Source organism: Mangifera indica, chromosome 4 (assembly GCF_011075055.1).
Source record: "Mangifera indica cultivar Alphonso chromosome 4, CATAS_Mindica_2.1, whole genome shotgun sequence".
NCBI classification, from domain to species: Eukaryota; Viridiplantae; Streptophyta; class Magnoliopsida; order Sapindales; family Anacardiaceae; genus Mangifera; species Mangifera indica.
The window spans coordinates 7,334,903-7,357,825 of NC_058140.1; the positions used below are offsets into that span (position 1 = coordinate 7,334,903).

Consider the following 22,923-nt stretch of genomic DNA (forward strand, 5'->3'; position numbering starts at 1 on the left):
TGTTTACAAGAAATCATAGAAACCAAGTAAGGTGTGCTTCTAGGCCTATTTTCGAATTTTGGAATCATCACACGATCGTGTGGTATAGGACATACACCTGTGTATGTGATCTCTAGATTTTGAGGCAAATTTTCTCAACACTTCGATAACCATCAGATGTAGTTGATCGATTATTGGTCATCTAGGATATATAGATCTTTAATACATAGTTATTTTACAATTGAACAAAAAAGTAAATTGAACTAACTAAGTAGCCTTGCTGAGGAAAAATAGGAAAGTAATAGTTGAAGAGATACATGGTTGTTTATAGGATGACACATACATGTGTATCTATGAATAATGGTACATAGGTAACTACCACCGGGAAAAATAGTCAAGGGTGAATAGTAGCTTAAAATACCCTCATGTGTAAGCACACACACATCTGTGTCTAAAGGGTAGAAAAGGAAATTTGATTCAAAGACCAGGCTAGAGATAAAAATGTCATCCTAAGTGATAGACAATGTCATCAGGGTATGCAATAGTACCTCTTGTGCTAATAAATAAAAGTACATAAAGGCACGAGCCAATAGTTAGGTGGGAGCTAAAGAGATGTAAGCATACAAATCATTCGAGGATTGATATGAGAGGGTACCATGAAGGTAACGCTCATAGTAGAGTTTGGTTAAAGTATAACAAAGTTGGAAAATCAGAGAGAACTCACATGGCCAAGGTGCCAAATCCCTGTGTTTGATCCAGATTGACCAGCCTAATAGTTAGTTACCATATAACTTCCAAATTCAAATGCTTCCATCGAGTTCAATAACATCACTTCAAATAAGAATCTGTGGGGAATGGTTCCTTAGTGACCAGGTAGGGACATAGTTTGACCTAAGTGTTAGATGTATAGCCTAATCAATCCTAAAGTACAATATGAGTACCAGTTCAGTAATCATGACCCGTTATCATTCAGTAAGGAGTTTGATACCAACTATAGATGACAAAGTTTATGGTTTAGGGCATTTTGGGGAATTTTAAGGATTACATATCAGTTAGAATATCTTACTTACTGAGTGTTTATCATTTATCCCCTTGTCTTTGTATATGGAGGTATAAGCGATCGTGAAGGCTATAGGACGAGTGGTAGTCAAAGGGTGCAGAGTTGGATAACATTTATGTCATTTTCCAAATTTTTATTTACATTCAGTTTTATTCTAGTTGTTATACTAGACAATATATTTTAATGATTTGGATTTGATAAACATCTTTTGATATGCTTCTAGATTAGTTTTCTTATAAGTTATTTTAGTACATTTTTTGTAGTTCTAATAAAGAGGTTTTACTTAGATATTTATTATCTTTTATGAATTTTATTAAATGATATGCTCTAATAGTCAATTTAGGACACTTTTTTTTAAAGAGCTATACTTCTGAAGGGGGATGTTTCAAGTTGGTATAAGAGCATAATTTTGAAAACACAAAAGATGTTTTAAAACAAAAATTTTGTTTTTAGAAAACAATAGTATAATCTAGTAAAGCAAGAATGTAAGCCTCCACGCTCCACAAACTGTGCTTGCAACCGATCATTATAAATATAGTTTATATATAGTTTCTAAGTTATTATAGAGATAAACAAGTGAGTTTTCAAGAAACTGAGGAGAACTAGAACAAATACTCTAAATACAAAGGCAAAGAGCCCTCAAAGCAGCCAAAGTAAGACGGTAGCAACCTCGACTCTCTATCTAGTTTTGAGTGCTCAAGATGTCAGAAATATCTTTAATTAGATGTTTAAGGAATAAAGAAGTGCTCTAGCTTAGGTTAGTGAGTCAGCACTAGTACCCTCACCATCTGCACAAGGATTAGTAGAGGTGATTGTAGCACCTACAGTACCAATAATGGTAACCTCAACCAAAGACTAACTACATCCAATTTTTAACCTGCCTTGCATGCACTAGCCTAAACAATTTGATGGTGCCAAAGATTTAATCACAGTTGATGAGTTGCTTGAGTCAATGAAGAGTAATATAGCCTTATTCGATATGACTGATCAGAAGAAGGTTAGATATGCCATCTACTTCTTAAGGTCCATTGCTAGGACTTGGTGAAACTTGGTCAAACAGATGACTTACACCTCAGAGATGTCTCAGTTTAAGTTTAGGAGGAGATTTGAGGCAAAATACAAATGAGCATATATGACATGCATTAGAGCTCAAAAGTTCCTTACATTGATGGAAGGCACAAACATAGTAAAAAAGTACTCCAAATTTAATCATCTAGCGAAATATGCACTAGAGTTAACCAACACCAGGAAGGGATAAGTGGAAAAATTCGTCAATAGGTTTGATCTGGCTATAGCCTAAGATGTCATGATAGGAACACAACCACCTAACACATATGGTAAATTTTGAGCAAAACACTAAGGGTAAATGTCTTTGTCAAAAGGATGTATGGTTAAAGTTCTATCAAGATAGTGCCTCTATCATCCCTAATTCCAGTGTTAGTGCTATTGCAACAGGTGAGCAATAGCAACACCATATCTAGAGAGGTCCTCTTTTAAAGAAAAAAGAGAAAAATCCTTTCCAGGCTAGAGGTAATAAGAAAGGTTAAGGGAGTAATAAGAAACAGAGAGTTTTAAAGATTATAACCTGCTAGAGCTACGATAGACATTATAAGGGAGAATGTTTAACATGACAAATACTCTGTTATCGTTGTTGTCAGCTAAGACACATGGCCAAAGCATGTCTAGTGACCTTAGCCCAAACTAAGTAGCCAGCTAGTAGAGCCACTACCTAAGTCTTCACCATTATTCAAGTGCTAACAAAGCCTAACGTGGTAGTAGTCACCAATTATCAGTCAGTTTTCTTTTTTTAATATTCTTATTTTCATTTTAATTGATTTTGGTGTTACATATTGTTTCATAGCTAGGAGTTTCATAGATAGACTAAAAATACAACCAATTAAAATAGAGTTACCAGATAAGGGATAGTAATTAGTGAGGAAATGATGTTAGAGCAAACCATTGACATCCAGGGTAGACAACTTCTCACGGACTTGATAGTGTTCGATATATCAGACTTCAAAATGATCCTTAGAATGGACTTTTTAGAAAGAAATGAAGCTGATATAGATTACCGACACACAAAGGTCTAGTTTAGCCTAGGAAATAGAGATTAGTTTGAGTTCCATAAGGGTGTGTCAAGAGCCTGTTGGTTAATGCAATGAAAGCAAGAAAGATATTGAGTAAGGGATGCATAGGCTTTTTAGCCCATGCAATTAGTAAATCAAAATCGGGCCCAAGTATAAAGTAGATGCTAGTGGTTTGAGAGTTTCCAAATATTTTCTCAAAAGAATTACCAAGTCTAACTCCTAAATGAAAGGTTGGATTCAACATTAAACTAACACCGAACATAACACCCATATCTAAAGCACCTTATAAAATTGCCTTAATGAAGCTTCAAAAGTTAAAGAAACAACTCTATGAATTATTAAAGAAGGGGTTTATTCAATCGAGTCACTCTCTTTGGGAAGTTCTTATTTTTTTGGTTAAAAAAAATTATGGGTCTATGAGAATGCGTATAAAATATTGAGAGCTTAACAAAGTGACCATTAAAAACAAGTATCCATTGCCTAGAATTGACAACTTGTTTGACTAGCTAAGGGGTCTGATAGTGTTCTCAAAGATAGCCTTGAGATTTGACTACCACTAGGTAAGAGTAACCAAGTAAGATATTCCTAAAACTACTTTTTGGATGAGGTATGGATATTTCAAGTTTGTTGCAATGTTGTTCAGACTAACGAATGGCAATGTAGTGCTTATGGATTTAATGAATAGAGTATTTCATGACTACTTAGATAAGTTCATAATGGTTTTCATAGATGACATCTTTGTGTATTCTAGGTGTCATGAAGAGTATGATCGACACTTGAGGATTACACTATAGAGGTTAATAGAGAAACATCTGTATGTTAAATTCACTAAGTGTGAATTTTGGCTTGATCAAGTAACCTTCTTAAGGTATGTAATATTAGTAAAAAGGATATTAGTAGACTTGAGTAAGATTAAGATAGTCAAAGAGGTTTGTAGTTTTCTAGGCTTAGTAGAATACTGTCAACGATTTGTTAAGGGATTTGCCAAGTTAACTAAACCTCTCACAGCTCTCACGAAGAAAGAAACTCAGTTCTAGTAGACATATTTGTGTGAGAAAAGTTTTCAGGAGTTGAAAAAGAGGTTAACTTTTGTTTCAGTGTTAGCCTTTCCCAAAGAGGGAATTGAATATGACCTTTACACGAATCAGTCTCATGGTAGACTAAGAGCAAGGTGATAGAATACACCTCAAGATAGCTAAAGGACTTCGAGATCAAATACCCCATATATGACTTGGAGTTAGCAATAGTAGTATTCAACCTGAAGATTTGAAGACACTACTTATATGAGGTAAAATGCAATGTGTACACCGATTATAAGAGTCTTAGGTACTTCTTTACTTAGAAAGAGTTTAACATGCAACAAAGGAGATGACTCGAGTTAGTGAAGGACTATGATTATGACATTAAATGCCACTTATAGATTCCTTTAGTAGAAAAGTGTTTTTGTCATAGTTGATGATTTAGAAGGAGATTTAAAGAAACTTGGACTGAGAGTAGATTGAATTAGTGACTAAGGCTTTAGCACAATTAGAAATCAAGTCTATTTTGATGAAAAACATCAAGGCAACTCAGTGTTAAGATGATTGTTGTAAGAATAAAGTTCAGATAGCCTCAAGCGACATTGAACTAGAACTTAGAGTAATTAATGGTGTCCTCAAGTTTAGAGATAGAGTACACATGCCTTCAGAAGGTAAACTCAAACAAAGGATTCTAGTAGAAGCTTACAACTTCTTTTATACTATTCACCCTAGAGGTGTAAAAATGTATCAAGATTTGAAAAAGAGTTTCTATGGCTTAGCATGAAAAGAGATGTAGTTGAACATGTTACTAAATGCCCCATGTGCTAGTATATTAAAGTTAAACATCAGAGACCATTAGGTTTACTTTAGCCTCTAAGTGTTTCTGAGTAGAAATGAGAGCACATCTTCTTATAGTTTGACTCTCGAGGACTTAAGGTGGTTATAATGCACTCTAGGTGATAGTGGATAGGTTAACCAAGACAACACACTTCTTATCTATTAAGGACACCACCCCTATAAAACAATTAGGAAAGTTGTATGTGAGAGAGATTGTTAGACTACATGGAGTACCCATGACCATTGTATCAGAAAGAGACATAAGGTTTGTGTTAACTTTTTAGAAAAGTTTGACTAATCATTTGGTACCAATCTAGCATCAACACAACCTACCACCCACAAACAAATAGTCAGTTAGAGATAACCAAACATGTGTTAGAGGATATGTTAAGAGCTGTTATTTGAATCATAGGGCGAGTTCGATTGAGATGTTACCTTTAATAGAGTTCACCTATAATAATAGCTACTAGACGACAATTTAGATGATGCCTTGTGTAACACTCTATGGTAAGAGATGTCATTCTTCTTTTCATTAGGATGAGTTGGGCAAGAGAGACGTTTTAGTTTAATCTCTTAGACTAGAGCTAACTCAAAAAAGATAAAAAATATGCAGTTGATTAGACAAAGGATAAAGTAAGCCCAAGACCGATAAAAAAGCTATGTCAATCAAAGACGTCAAGACTTAGAATTCAACATAAGTGATAGAGTTTTCATTGAAGTAGCCTTCTTCAAACATATGATAAGGTTAAAGAAGAAAGGTAAATTAGCTTTTAGGTATATTGGCCTATATGAAATAGGAGAGAGAATAGGCAAGGTAGCTTATAGGCTTGCATTACCAATGAGTATGGAACGTATTCATGATGTATTCCATGTCTCATTATTACGTAAGTATATAGGTGATCCTGTTAATGTGTTGTGGATTGAGGGGGTACAATTATTTGAAAACTTAAGCTATGAAGAGAGACTAATTCAGATCCTAGATAAGAGGATCAAATAGCTAAGATACCAGCAAATCCTATTAGTCAATGTATTATAGAGGAATTACAAGGTCAAAAAAGCCATCGAGGAGATGGAACAAATGATGAGAGAAAAACATCATGAGCTATTTCCAATGGATTTTGGGGTTGAAATCCCATTAAAAAGGGAATAAGTGTAACACCTATAAGTATATCTCAAAGGTAGTATAGTTTTTTTTTTTTGTGTCGACGTGAATTAAAAAGTCAAAGTTTATGTTTTGGGTGACACATGTGTTGACTTGAGGAGTCATTATGCTCTAATTTTGATGATAACAAACTAATATGTCTCTTAGCATATTGCTAATGATTTTAATTGAGTGTGAACTTAGATTGCAAGGATTTATCTAATGCACTTGAAGGAGTTTCAAGATGTAAATGAAAGAGAAGAGTCAATTGAAGAGTTATTGAAGATTTGAAGAAAAACTCAAGTGTTAGGTAGATATATTTGTAATTTAGAGTATTCATTTTGATTAGAATATTTATTTGCATGACATAGCTCACTTGAAAACTCATTTTTATATCCTTCACATTTTGGGTTAAAATGTCATTTTTCAAACTTATTGGGTTAAGCCAAGTTTGTCACTAAAGTTTATTAATTCTTTTAAAGTGATGAAGTTTTGTGAACTATATTTTCATATCTTAAAGTTGGTTTTGAAAGAATTTTCAAAAATGGGTTAAATTGTCACTTTTCAAAGTTTTAGGGGTCAAATTACGATTTTTGAAAATTTAGGGGGTAAAATGCAATAAAATTTGGTCGACCGAATTTGACCAACCGAATCAGCTTCCGAATTGTCCAGAAGCCATGTATTTTGGCTTCAGAAATTTGGTCGACCGAATTGATTTTTGAAAATTTAGGGGTAAAATGCAATAAAATTTGGTCGACCGAATTTGACCAACCGAATCAGCTTTCGAATTGTCCAGAAGCCATGTATTTTGGCTTCAGAAATTTGGTCAACCGAATTAAATTCGGTCGACCGAATTTTGGTTTGAATTTTTCCAACGGCTAGTGCCACATAGGCTACACGGAAGTGCCACGTCACATCCGGTTGACCGAATTCCATCCGATCGACCAAATTGTGCATTTTCTAGAAAATTAAAACGGCTATCTTTGTGCACAACGGTAACTTTCCTTATTTTCCCCTATATAAACCCAATCAATTTCGTTCGAAAAGAACTTTTGCCACCAAAAAAACTTTCATATATTTGAGAGCAAATTAGTTTTGAGCTATTGACTTGGAAATTCTTCTCTCTAATCAAAACCCTTACTCATACACTTTGTAATTTCATTTGCTTTGGGTTGTACTAAGCTTTAACTTTCATATACACTGTTGAGAGAGGTCATATTTCAATTTCATACTAAAATTCGTGCTATAAAAGAGTGAGGTTCACTCTTGGAGAGATTAGAAAATTTCTTGTGAGAGAAATTGGGTATTAACATTTGTGAAGGTTAATAACACCTTGGAAGCTATTTTGATTGTGAAGAAAAGCTTGGTTGAGGTTTTGGTCAATCAAGAATTAGTGGAATACTCCAAGGGAGAAAGCTTGGAGGAGTGGATGTAGGCCGGGTTTAGCCGAACCACTATACATCGCGTGTTTGATTTTCTCTTCCCTTAAACTCATACTTTATGTTATGCTATTTTGATTGTGTTGGTTATTTGAAATATTTTTAGTTATTCTCATACATTGGATTAAAAATAGGTAACATTATTTGATTTGAATAAATTGCTTTAATTCTCAAATTTGGTAAAGATAGTTTTAAAGTTGCCTAATTCACCCCCCCTCTTAGACCATTCGATCCTACCACATGATCGTGTGTAAGAGAAGCCACACCAATGTGCTCTTACCACGTAAGCCAGATAAGTTAATTTAGTGTTTAGTTAAAAATTTAAGTAACACATGCTCCTATGTTTAGAGTGTAGAATCAATTTATAAAAGGTTCATCATAACACTTTTGGGGAATCAATTTTAAAAACTAGAGCTCAGAAACCCTAAGAAAAGCATAGTATCCAAAGATTGGTCATCCAGCTTCTTAGTGGCAGTTTTAATGACATTCCTCAATAAATTGATTGTCATCAAAACTAGAGAGAAAGAGGGTTACTTGTGCATGATAATCTTACAAAAACAAGGTAAGTAAGACCTACCTTTTTAGTTTTGATTGTATTTTTGTCATTGATTGTTGGTTAGTTAGGATTCTTGGTATTAAATATACTTAAAAATAATTATGTGTATAGTCCTGATGATCCAACATACCCATGTAGACAACAATGTTAGCATACCATCGTGTAGCCTCCTCAATCAATAACGGTCATAGTATGAAAGTAATATCATCCTACTCATTCAAATATATAATTAAACATATTTCAATTAATCAATAAATCAGTCACCTAATTGATTAATCAATTAACAACTAATCACCAGTGAACATAATCTCATATGACTCCATCCAAGAATATCTCTTGTATGCCACCTGAACATTTATGAAGGCGCATCAATAGTAACCAAGTCCACCTAATTATATAGGGTGTCAATCATCTTGTAGATACAAAATTGCAATGTAAACATCATTGTTTAAATTCTATTAATATTCTTTTCCCTAGTAATCAACATATAAAATTAACAAATATACACTTAAAATACGAGCTAAAACCTGTAGATATCATATTTATGCATATTTGTCATCTGACTGAACCAAATCCTCTCACTAGCCTAGGAAATCCACTCGTATGTCATATCCCACACCGGAACACCTTACGGGTAAGAATTGAAACTGTTCAAGTGATCGGCCAATTAAAGATAATCTACATATACCTTATTTTGTCTGCCATTCCTTGGTAACACCATATGAAGACAATACAATAGGGCCATTTTGATGACATTGATATTGTCATCTCCTCATGACCTCATCAGGAAAACTTGCTCCAGATCATGATATTACACCTTCTAACATCCCTAAAAATAGGTCTCTCGAATTTTATCTTTAGAACCTCATGGAATATATGTTGGAATAGTAGTGATCTAATTAAACGGTAGCCCAATCATAAACACAAACTTGAATGGGTTGAACCTCATGTTAACCCAAACTCATTTCTCCCTTAACCCTAGTACAGCTATCACTACATGATTGAGTGCATCAATTCTCTACTAAATCTTGTATTTGGTAATTGAAGCCAATGTCCAAAACATGTCCTCTCAAACAACTACAATTGTGCCTATATCAATGTGGATTTAATCTTGGACATTGCATTTTGTTATACCCAAGAAGTAACTTCTCCCCGAAAGTGTTGTGCCTTGTTCGGGATTCTTAATTTGCTGTTGGGGTCTTCATGTTTCCTGTTAAGAAGAAATTGTTATCATGACAAATTTGATAAGAATTTCATAAAAAAATACATAAAATATGAAATTAATATCAAATGCATGTCAACATCAAAACTCGAATGTAACATCCAAAAACTATACTTCAAAAGACCCTAGAATGACAAAAATTAAAAAAAATTGAAATTTAAAAAGTACAAGTTTAAAAACTTAGGAATGACAAAAATAAAAAAACAGATCTAAATTCGAAAACTATATGTTAAAAAATCCTAGAATAACAAAAATTGAAAAATAGACTTGAAATTCAAAAATTACACGTAAAAAATCTAAGAATGACAAAAATTGAAAAACTGACCTGAAATTTGAAAACTATACATTAAAAATCCCGTGAATGATAAAAATTGAAAAACATACCTCAAATTTGAAAACAACATGCTGAAAAACACTTGAACGATAAAAATCCAAAAATGAACTTGAAATTCAAAAGCTATATGTAAAAAACCCCTACAATGATAAAAACTGAAAAAGTTGACTTGAAATTTGAAAATTAAATGTAAAAAAACCTAAGAATGACAAAAATAAAAAAATGATTTTAAAATTTAAAAACTACATGTCAATAAATCTCGAAATGATTAAAAAAAAACCTAAAATTCAAAAACTATAAGTGAAAAAGCTCTTGAATGACAAAAATAAAAAAACTAACTTAAAATTCGAAAACTAAACTTAATAAAATCCTAGAATGATAAAAACTGAAAAATCGATCTGAAATCTAAAAACTACACGTCACAAAACCCAAGAATGAAAAAAATAAAAAAAACTAATCTAAAATTCGAAAACTACATATAAAAAAAAAAAACCTAGAAATGATAAAATAAAAAAACAAACTTGAAATTAAAAAACTATACATTGAAAAACCATAGAATGTGAAAAAATGGACATGAAATTCAAAAACTACATATTGATAAATGCTATGATTAGAAAAAATATTATTTGCCCCTTTAACAATTTCCTTCTCTCTTACTTGTCTAAAATGTTTAAAAACTCACAATTCACCCCTCACATAGTCCCCTATGGGATACTGTTAAAAAATGAGCAAATTTCCCCCTCCCTCAAGGTTTGGTTGTAGACCTCCTGATATGGTTACTATTTAAAAAATTACATTTCCCCCATGTCCTGTGGCATTGATCCAACTCAGGATTCCTTGGGTTGAAAATTTATCTCTTCAGGTGACGCGTTGATTTGAAAATGCCGAATTTTCTAACCAAAATCTCATTTTTTGACTACCGTTTCAACAACAAACGATTCTACCTACTAAAACACAATAGTTTTAAGCTAATTTATCCAAAATAAGCAAAAATCAAGCCACAAAATCAATTATTTAAAACCAAAAACCCTAAACTAATAACGTCCAAAATTTTTATCTAATTGGTGAAATTTAAACACCTCAATGATTCAAATAAGATAAGGGACGATGCACTTATTTTCTTTACCATTTTTGTCATTGAAAAACAAAAAAAAATGTCAGAGAAAAACCGAAGTTTGAGTTGTCTTTAGAGCTCTGTGGAAGCATTAGGTTTTCTTCAAATTTTGGAACAGTGATTCAGGAAAAATATTGGTGGGAATATGGATTTGTTTTGTTTATATATAAGAGGGTATTTTGGTCATTTCATAAATTGAGCAAATTCATTTAAGCTCTTAATGTTTAGGGCTATTAATTTAAAAACCCGCTAATTTGTGATGGTAACATATATTTTATCACAATTATAGATGATAATAGTAGATATACAGATGCTTATTTAATTGATGTTTAAGGTGTTAGTTAAGTGTAAAAACAAAAGAAAATCCAAATTTTAAGATTTATTTTTCGATAAAATTTAACCATTTTTTTTAATTTAATAAAATAATCATCAAAGAAGTGCATTATATACTCAACAACAAAGTAAATTAACTGAAAGGAAAAATACAACTTTGGTGAATACTATAATTTTAAATTCAAATCTTTCAAATAATATGTGGGGGAGAAGTTGTAACATCCACCTGAATGTAACGAGGCATTTTCCATCTTTTTATAATTATTTGAGGCTATAGTTGCTGACTATTTGACATAAAAAGAACTTGACAAGTGTTAAATTTGGAATTTTAAGTTATGCTTGTTTGTGTATGTATGCTGCTCGTTTATATCAGGGGATATGAATATTAAATTAGATAATATGTTCCGTTGTATATTTTAAATAAGTAAATGATCATGTATGTCAAGTGAACACCCGTTACAGTAGTCATACACCTCTCATCTACTATAGTTTTTCATTAGACCAAATTTTTATATATGTTTTCCTAGATTTAGAGTGTAACTATCCAATAATGAGACTTTAATTATAAAATCAATAATATTAAATATATAATTTTTATAATGTTATTATATTTTTATTTTTTACTTTTAATTATTTAAATAATTATTATTTTTACATAAAAATATAAATATACCCCTATTTTTTATAAAATTCATCTAGCCTTCTTACCTTATCCCAACCGACACGACACAAGGAACAAAGTTTATAAAATATGTCACAGCTAAGATTTTTAAATAAAAATTGACTATTTTACTTTTTACGACTTTTTCTTTAAACACTATTTTTGCAAAAACAAAATTTATTTTTTACGTCAGGGGTGGAAAAGATTTTTCAGCCAATCCTGGAAAAAAAAAATAATTATAATAAGAAATGATTGAAAACCTCCCATGGAGTGGAGATCTCCGATTGCCTGATTGAAAAGTCCCTGGTTAGGAGAGAGAGTTCCCCCTAAAACTACCTCGTTAATGTCGCCACCTTCCACTTGCTTCACTCTTTTATCATAAATTTATTCTAACATTAAATTCATCTCAGTTTCTCTCTTCTTCAACCTCTAACTCTCTCATTTTTCATTCTTTCTATTCCGTTCATTCAAACTTTCGACAATGGCTGCTACTACTACTTGTTTGGCCAATTCAGTTTTATCTTCGAAATATCATCGACCAAACGCTTTGTCTCTTCCAAAAGCCAAACTTCAATTTCTCCAATTCAAGAAGAACAACAATAACATCGCTCGTTTCACGACATTTTGTTCTCTAGAAGACAAAGATCCTAAACACGATACTCCTATCGAACTAAGTATGGATTTTATATTTATCTTATTTTCTCTTATTTATTCTATTATATTATTATTATTATTGTTACTTACTATTATTTTTTTTGCAGGATTCGAGGCGTTTCCTACAGTTATGGATATTAACCAGATTCGCGAGATTTTGCCGCACAGGTGAGTGGTAGTGATCTTGATTTTGTTTGACTGAATGAATTGGATTGGAATTTGTAATGTTATCTAGGATGTTGTTTTAGGTTTCCATTCCTTTTAGTGGATAGAGTTATTGAATACAATCCTGGAGTTTCGGCTGTGGGGATTAAGAATGTTACTATCAATGATAACTTTTTCCCTGGACATTTTCCTGAAAGGCCTATTATGCCTGGTGTTCTCATGATTGAGGTAATTCCTTTGTTTTTTGTCCTTATTCAAAATGCTATGTAATTCAATCAAATTCGATGATTAATTCTTTCTCTATTGTTCATTCTTTAACTTAAACCCATAACTCTATTCAACTCCATTATTGCTTTTGTTGTAACTTGTAATCATAATTATTGAACTACCTGTTTGCCTAGCCTTTTTAAATCCTCATGTCTACAACTTGATAGATGTGAGCATGCTGTCTCAGATGCTCATCAATTGACCAGGGCATGAACACAGATGTTCACCTTTTGACGTTAACATAAGTTGTTGGATGTGTTTACTCTAACTAGTCTTAGACATGACAAGTTGAATTGTATTTGCAGAAAGAAATATATATGGAAGAATGATTATGTGTTTGTTTGCTTGTAAAATAATTTTAGAAAGTGAAACAACTGTAAGTGAGTGAAAGTTATATAGTAGAATTTTGTATGCTGCCCCAAAGTGTTACATTTCTTTCAAGAAAATGAAGCTTTGTACTCTTACAATTGTGTATATAATTGAGGACACACCATACTTTCAATAGCATAAGTGCCTTACAAGTCCTGGCATATAAATTTTGGGATTTTGGGGAGTTTGAGCTTTTATATAAAAGGACTGCCATCTGCCCAAAATGGTTTTTCATTAATTCTTGGGATATAGTTTGTTGAATGTTTGATTGAATCAAGTTTAGTTGTGAAGCTGATTAATAATCTCATTGGATTGGTAGATAAATATGTTATGGCTTAATGAAATGTCTAATTAGGTATTACAGGAGTTCTTGTGGTTATTCCATGTTACTGCATTGGCTTTTGAAAGTATTTTAAATAGTTCCTTGGTCAATATTGGGGAATGAATTTCTCAGATTATAGATGAGTCGAGGGAATGTGGCAATTACAAGTAGTTTACTTCTATGGAAAGTAAGAGTAGGATAAAGGTACGAGAACAATCCTTCCTTAGCAAAGTATGAAGAGTGTTGGAGTGAAGACAAAAGGTAATAGAGTAAGTTAATTTTGTAGATTTTGTCAGTGTAAAAGCTTTGTTGTCTTATTATTTTTATAATTTTCTAATATTTGCTTGTTACAAGAGGAGCAAAGATGTACCTAGCCATGAATGTTCTAATGCTCTTAGGTTGTATTTTGAGGGTTTTTGTTAACATCTATGTTCTCTAAGTAAATTGAAGGTTTTTAATGACATGATTCTTGATGACTGCAAATCTGATTTTAGAAAAGAGGTTGCAAAAGATACGAAAAAAATGAAACACTGAAGGTTGATTTTCTAGTACAGAGGGAAAGGAAAAAAAGGAGTAAATTACTTAAAATTGTGAATAATTGATCACTAAAAAATAACATATAAGAAATTTGGAAAATATAAAAAGCTCTTGTTGAAAGTCCTAAGGTACCTATAAATGGCAATATTATGTCTGAAGCATTTTAGCCTACATACTACTAAAACACTTGGTAAGTTTTTGATGGGGACCAAGGCCTTTTACTTGTGGACGGAAAGCAAGACTACGGTTGACATAAGGCAAAAGTAGTTGGGGTTGTAATATCGTTAACAAGGATGCAAACTATTGAAATTGTTCAATTAGACAACTCCAATATGCATTGAAATCTTAAAAGAATTGATTGAATTTTATTTCTTGATCAATGGATGATGATTTAAATTACAAGAATTCATGTTTTTATATAAGCTTATAATTCTTAACTAAACCAGGATAAATTAAATACATAAAGTAAACTAGTTTAAGTAGAATATGAACATGAATTAATTTTAAATTCTAAGAAACTAAAAGTTTAGGAATAAGTTTAATAGATATTTAACTAAAATTGAACTTTACTAAATAAAAACTCCTAAAAATTCTTTATTTCTTAAATTAAAATAGGACTCTAGTCATTAGAGACTCATTAATTAAACTTCATAACAATTGGAAACTGATTTTAAATAATGAACTCTAAAACATTTGGAAACTTGAATTAAAATTTTAACTAAAATTGTACCACACTTTTTAGAAATTTCACATGCACATGGCACATATCATCACTCCATGTCACCTTGCCATGTCATGCCATGACATCTTGCCATGTGAGCTCTGTCTGCCACATTATACATCCTTCCTCCTTTGTACCTTGAGTGTTTTTTTCTCTTCAATTGCCTTTTCTACCCAACCTTCCTTTTATTTTAGATTTTGCTTTGACCTTTTCTCGCTCCATATATTAGTTTTGCTTTTCCCCCACGAGTTGAATGTTTTGGTCTCCCATCAATGTTATAGAGAGAAAATAGGTCACAGAATATCCGAGGCAAGAAAGGCTAGGTGGAAATTGGAAAAGATGCAAGTGTGGAATGAGAAAATAAACTTTTACTAGAAATCTCATCTCTTAACCCATTCTTTGCACTTTTCCTGAGTGTTTCACACTAAGCTCTTCAATTGTGCCCTGCACCTCTCTAAGCACGAGCGATAACTCATGATGGGGTATATGGATCTCTTTTATATAGTGGTTGACCTTCTAGAAGCTTCGCTAGAAGCAACTAGTCGCTTCCCGAATGCCTCTTTGCTTTAGTATGTATGGTTTGAGCCTTTTTTTAGTCTTACCAATGTCTACTTCCTCGCTGCCAACATACTCTACTGGGAGAGTAGGATCTTTTTCTTTGATAATGGTTGATTTTATTAGGAAAGTGTTTTAGAGTTCAATTTGGAGTCTAAGTCCTAATAGAGCTAGATTTTTAGTTTTACAAAGAGTCCTAATGTGTTTAGGAGTATTTTATATTTAGGAAAGTTATGTTTTAATAAAAGTCTATGTCTTGGAGTACAAGTTTACGAAAAATAAGAAAGTTAATTTTAATTAAATTCAATTTGTTAGAGTTCAAGTTTCGTAGAAGTAGAATTCCTACTTTTAGTTGAATTTGTTTTCCTTTTAGTGTTTTCCTAATCCAGTTGATTCATAGTTTTCTAATATAAGATGAATATATTAAAAGCTTGTATAAAGGGCATGAATTTTTGTAATTTTTAGTAATTCAATTCATTGATTCAAATCAATTCAATTGGCTATCAATAAATTTAGATTTGAGTTTTTTATTTCTAGGCATTGTTTTGCGATTATTGAATACAATTCTTGTTTATCTCTGCATCTAGTTGAATGATAACAGCACCTCTCATCTTCATGAACAAGATCATGGCTCATTCAATGCTTGTCTTGCATCAACATCTCTAGTTTTTCGACTAGACAACAAAAGTTTTACTGTAACCACAAGCATGTCATCATGGTTAATATAGACATAATAGATTGATGAGAATTCTTATCATGAGAATTATCTCTATTAAATGTTCATCTTTACCACCACCTTCCGGTATGTCAGTAAGGCTTATGTTGTTTTCAAGTAACTTCATGCACTATCCCTAATCTGTTGCAGATCTCAAACATTCATGTTTATTGTGTTCTACTCACTTTGGATTTAGATCTATATTTAGCTATGATGCCTTAATAATGGAATTGGCTCTATCTAAAACTCAGATTTTTGAGGTTGGTAAATTAATGAGAGCTAAAGAGATGAAAACTTATAATCACAAGCTCATCTTTTAGTATATGTAGCAACTATACAGAAATAAAATGTTTTCCATTTATACACTGTTTAAGGTCTGATAGAGTGATTACAATTTTTTCTGTGAAACCATTACATGTTAATGTTTTATCATACTTGTAAAACTTAAATCGTAGAATTTTAAATAACATGATAAAATTAGCCCCTCTTAACCAAAGAAAATAAAATGTTATTTTTAGTTTGAGCAGTACTGCCATGGGATCACGAGTGTTAGTGATCTGTTATCTATTTATTATTTTCAACTCTTCATCATGCTATACATTTGATTTATGGAATAGGTGAGTTGTTTTGCTAAATAAATGTGTTATTGTGTGGCACATTTTCTCCCACTCTCACTAATTCCTACCTTTTTTTTTCTTCCTTATTTCCAATTTTATGCAGCTTTTCCTTGTGTCTCCTTTTGATTCATTCACAATGACCTCCAGTTTTAGTTTTGTATCTGTAAAATGCTATAGATAACTTCTTTTTGCCAATAATGTCAAACTTTAATCAGTACAATCATACCTCTTCCTTTCTCCTATAAATTCTGACCTTTAAATCCAAACTTTATTTTTAATTCCATTCTTCCATATCAGCCATCTAAGTCAGGTTTAATAGCCCTTAATCGATGAATTGTCAAACTGGGAATTACTGACCATAGTACTCTGTTTCAAAGCAATGTTGTGTGAAACTTCTATTTTAGTTTCCTCTCTTTTGTTGGGTGAAGGAGGGCCGTTTTGCAGTTATTTGAATCTCTTTGGTTATACTTATGTTTCATGTATTATTTCAAATATCTCTGATAGATATTGGGTATGTTCTATTTACTTTGGATACCTAATCTAGTTAAGCATAATGCTTCAGATCATGATGTTTTTTATCTTCTTCACATCCTGTACGCTTGATTAGGACTTATTTATGTGTTGCCTGCTATCTCCAAGAAGTAATAGGAATGAAACCATGTGCCTTTGTCCCTGAATTCAGGGAGGTGGCTGTTATATGTGGTGACACTGGTCCCCATTTGTAACCTTCATTTTCTCTAATTTTAATCACTTTTTAGTAACATTTAGAATGAAATTACAGTGAGAATCAAGAATAATGAAGCTATTTTTTGCATACAAGACATACATTGAGATGCAATTAGGCAATTGCAATGCGCAACTCAACTTCTTCTGTTAGAAGAGACTAAATGTTTAACTAAAAAGCTTTACTTTCACGAGTCATATTAATAGGGGTATCCTTTATTTTAGGAAGGCACAACATCATTAACAAAAATATCACAATCGCATTGCACACTCACAGAGAAACAACATAAAAAGTCTACTATATGAAGGCTAACCAAGTGCAATTTCATAAAAGAATGTTTTATATGTTTTCTGGGTCAGTAAATTTGTTTTCCATTGTCTGGATCCAGGCAATGGCACAGGTTGGTGGTTTGGTTATGCTGCAACCAGATGTGGGAGGCTCTCGAGACAATTTTGTTTTTGCTGGAGTCGATAAAGTAAGATTCCGAAAACCAGTAATTGCAGGTGACACTTTGGTTATGAGAATGAATCTTGTCAAGCTGCAGAAACGCTTTGGCATTGCAAAGATGGAAGGCAAAGCTTATGTGGGAGGTGAAGTAGTGTGTGAGGGCGAGTTTTTGATGGCTGCTGCTTTCAATTAATTCACTAAGGTTATCGCCAATATTTTAGTTGCAGCTCTAGTAAGGTTTCCTTGATTTGAACTCCTTTATTTTTACTTCTGTAAGTTGGACTACTGATATTTTAGCTACAATTTGCTAGACTTGGCAAAGGGAAAGTGGGCGATTCAATTTTGTTTTCTTTTCTTTTGTCTGTGGACCTACCAGCAGGTGTCTCTTCTTTTTTGGAAATTAATTACATCACCCACATTTCATTTACCAAAATGAAATGGACCTTTTTTTTTTTTTGTGTTAAACGGATATGTCCAAATATCTAAGTAATCCCAAAATTACTCTCCGTCTTTTCTCAATGTAGCCTAACTTCTCATCAACAAAAATGTATTACAATTGATATTTGTTTGTGTGGGAGTGTTATTGGATAATTGACCATGCATGGGGTGAAGTGATTTTACAATATGGGGTTATTTGATATTTGACCATGTAAGAATTAAATAATTAGTATACTAATTTGTGTTATTTGATATTTAATTATATTGGGGTTAAATTGATAGTTTACTTTGTTGGGGGTAACTTAATATTTATCAAATTTTATATAGGTATTAGTTACTTGTGTAAATTGATATTTTCTCATATGGAAGTATATTAATATTTTCCAAATTTCATATAGAATTTTTCAAAGTTTCCTCTTATGGTTGATGTTTAAAAATTGTAGAATCTATCAGTCAATTAGGGTTAGATTTTAATCGAATTGATTCGGTCTCAAAAGTTAGTTTGATTCGGTTTGGCTTGACTTGAATTCATTTAATTTGAATTTTATTAAGAAGATTTAACTCGTTTTTGAAATCAAGTAGAATTCGAGTTATGAAGTGTTTGACTCATTTTAGCTTAAATTCATAGTTAAAATTAGTGATTTAACTTTGTGGTTTGGTTAGATTAAAATTCATGCCTTTTTTTTTTTTCCTTTTGTGTAATGAAACCATTTTTTATAAAAGAAATAAATAAAAATATGTTAATTTTCATGATGCAAGCTTTATTCATTGTCTTAAAATGGAAAATTTTCATTTTGCCCTCTAAAATGGAATATTTCATAAAACACCCACAGTTATATGTGGTGGGAAATGACCAAAACCCCTAACATGTAAGGTATGTGTGTTGGATGTTGCAAAACCCCCCATGTGTATTGAAATGTCACACAGCCCTTCACCACGTGGTCTAGTGTGACCCACATGGTTTGAAAATTACAGAATCACCATATCTTCAACTCTTCTCACCACGCAAACACGTGGTGATTGCAAATCATGTATGGTGATTGAATCGACACTAATCTTGAATTTTGAACCTGATGTAATTAATAATTGATTTTACACCTATTCTAACATAACTATTTACAAATTTAATCCAAAGCGCAGAGGGTTCAAGTTATTTCTCAAAAATTCAAAACCAAAACTTCCAATTTCTAAAATACCCAAAATTTATATCAATATGCCTAAATCTCTACACTAGATGTAGGGATGGCAATGGGGAGGGGCGGGGAGGGGATATCAATCCCCGTCCCCGTCCCCGTAGGGGATATCAATCCCCGTCCCCGCCCCGTCCCCGTTGCGGGGATAAAAAATAATCCCCGTCCCTTCCCCGCGAAGGAAAATCCCCTCCCCATCCCCTCCCCGTCCCCGCGGGGAAAAATCCCCTCTCCATCCCCGCCCCGTCCCCGTGGGGAAAAATCCCCTCCCCATCCCCGCCCCGCCCCGTCCCCGCGGGGAAAAATCCCCTCCCCATACCTATAAATATAAATTTTAATTCTTTTATATATTTCAATAAATAAAATAAATCATATTTTTCCAAAATATCACTTGCTACAAGAGCTATAAAATATTCTTTGTTATTTTAGTTCAAATATAAAGTTTTCATAAAATCTAACAATATGCAATAATCAATCTCTTCATTAGTAGCTCTTCATGTATGTGATTTAGGGTAATTTTATAATAACATTAAACTTAACACTTTTCATTGACTTCAATTGATTTTATTAAATTTATAATTTATTATTTTTTGTGTGTAAAACCTAGTGGATTGACTAACTAAGTTTTGAAGTTGAAATAAAATTAATTTGGTGCATTTACATTTTATGATAATGAAATTCTAGGTTTTTTTTAATATATTAGATTAATAGTTTAGAAATTAGTAAAAGCTAATAATTGATAATTCAAAAATTAGTAAAATTAAAGTTATAGTTTTAATAAATTATAATGTAAAATTTTCTAGAAATTATTAAATTAATATATTAGATTTAGGGGGCGGGGAGGGGAGGGGAGGGGCGGGGCGGGGCGGGGACACATGTATCCCCGTCCCCGATTACTGGGATTTTTTTTGTCCCCATCCCCGCCCCTTTCCCCGTTTTTATCGGGGAATCCCCTCCCCGTTAGGGTCGGGGAGGGTCGGGGCCCCTAAAGTCGAGCCCAAATTGCCATCCCTAACTAGATGATATCAAATATAGCAAGGAATGATTTATTAACCTTTGTTCCTATTTTTGTCATCAGATGACTAGTAAAGAGCTAGTGGGAGTCACAAGTTCTCTGTGTACATGGTGAAGGATTGAATATGTGGGATGGGATGTGCGATTTTTCAAACCTGAAATGAGTTGATCCTTTATATATAGGCATTTTCGTCATTGTATAAATTGTTGGCTATATTCGTTTAATATTAAAAAAATTGATTAATTACATTTAGTTTAAATTAATTGTCGATAATTGAATTAATTCCCTTTTTTTTCCCACTCATCAAACCGCCACCCCCTTTTCCCTTAACAACTGCTACAACTCCACCCAATATTGCAACCTCATTAACCAAAACCCCATGACATTAATCCTTGTGATTGATTATTTCTTCTAAATTTGTTAGAGCAGTGTTCATAAAGTATGTAGATTTTTCAACATTCGCTTATAAATACCTCAATAGCCTCCTCAAAACTCCTTTTCACTTTATACTTATCAGTTAACACATTACAACTCCTCAAGTTCATTGACAATCTCGTTGATGGATTTTGCTTACTAACCATCCTATTAGATAACTTCAAAGCTTCATTAAACTTCATATTCTTACATAAAGAATCAATCACATTATTATATGCAACTAACCCTTTTAGACTTGATTTGATTTATGGTTTGCCTTAAATTGATTCGTAAGGAGTATACGAAAATAAGAGGTAAGTTTTGAGTTCGGTAAGCATTAGGAGAGAAAATAAGTTTGTGTGCATTTGTTGACTCATATGTATCCTTATGGTCAGTTCATACCTGCTTGACCTATCATTTTGTCATCTATAAAATAGTTATGTGATTATGTTGTATGCTATCATCGATGTAGACATCTTGTTGATTAATTCAATCATAGCCTCAGCGATCTCGATCCTTTGCTCAGAAATCATATGTCCTAATATGATCCTTTCTCTGACAATGAAATGATATTTCTCTTAGTTGAGTACAAAATTCATTTCCTTACATGTTTTTAACACTTTAGAAAGGTTAGCAAAGTAACTGTCAAATGTACTGCTATAAACTAAAAATTCTTCCATGAAAACTTTCATTATACGTTCAACAAAGTCAAAAAATATTATCATAATGCATGCATCATTAAAACGATTCAAGTGCATTACACAAACCACAAGGCATCCTCCTATATGCGAATGTACCATATGGGCATGAGAAGACGATCTTTTCTTGGTTCTAGACGGATAAGGATTTGGAAAAATCTTGAATAACCATCTAAATAGCAAAAATATGAGTAATTGGCTAGTCTCTCTAAAACCTAATCAATGAAAGACAAAGGAAAATGATCCTTCTTAGTGGTACTGCATAATTTCTTATAATTAATGTACGTGTGCCAACCTGTGACTGTTCTACTAGGTATTAAGTTATTGTTCTCATTTTTCACCACAGTTGTCCCCTTTTCTTAAGAATTACATTTGCCATACTCATCCAATTATTGTTGGTTATAGGATATATTATTCCTACATCTAGCAGCTTTATGACTTCATTACGTACCACTTTCTTCATGTTAGGATTAAGCCTTCTTTGATATTCTATTGTGGGCTTATGACCTTATAACATATGTATGTGATGCATGCATATGGAAAGATTGGATACCTTTGATATCATGTATATTATATCTTATGATCTTTCTAAGTTCGTACATTCTTGTAGTAAATTGTCTTCCTATTTATCACTGAGATTTACAATTAATATGACCAGATACTTGGAGTTGGGTCCTAGAAATACGTACCTTAAATTGGTAGGTAAATGTTTAAAATTTATTTCAGGTGCATCTTTTGCTAAGAGTTGAAATACTTCTATCTTTATGTGCATATCGTTTGTATCTCATATTTGTTATTACGGGCACTATTGGTCCACTTTCTTCCAAGTGTTGCGTGTAGGCTACTACCTTTATGTTTTATGTTCTCATGCATCATGGTCCTATCATGAACTAAGATGATTCTAGTAAGTCCTCTAGGTATTTTTCCTTGAATATCTTCTTGATATATGTCTCAATATATCTACCCTGTAATATGAATTTACATAATAAGGTTGTTTAGTCAAATTGAAAACATTAAACTCAACAATCTTTTCCCTGATTTTGGACATTAGCTTCCCATTCTTTACGTCAAAAATTGCTTTAGTTGTTGCCAAATATGGTTTTCCAAGGATTAAACATGGGCATCCTCTTCCATCTCAAGTACTATAAAGTTAACTAGAATGAAGAATTTTCCAACTTGTATTGGTACATTCTCTAACACACCACTTGGATAGTTGATCGATATGTCTGCTAGAAACTATGTAACTATGGTTGGCTTGAATTCTCTTATATCCAATCTCTTACAAAAAGAAAG

General features: G+C 32.5%; 1 protein-coding gene across 1 annotated transcript; it reads left to right on the forward strand.

Moving 5' to 3' along the window:
• The first annotated feature begins 12,030 nt into the window (after positions 1 to 12,030).
• LOC123214086 (3-hydroxyacyl-[acyl-carrier-protein] dehydratase FabZ-like) lies at positions 12,031 to 18,445 on the forward strand. The gene is made up of 4 exons (XM_044633803.1): positions 12,031 to 12,456; positions 12,544 to 12,604; positions 12,685 to 12,829; positions 17,817 to 18,445. Exons 1-4 carry the CDS (start codon positions 12,264 to 12,266, stop codon positions 18,066 to 18,068), a joined length of 651 nt encoding a protein of 216 aa, XP_044489738.1. The 5' UTR covers positions 12,031 to 12,263; the 3' UTR covers positions 18,069 to 18,445.
• Positions 18,446 to 22,923: the final 4,478 nt, after the last annotated feature.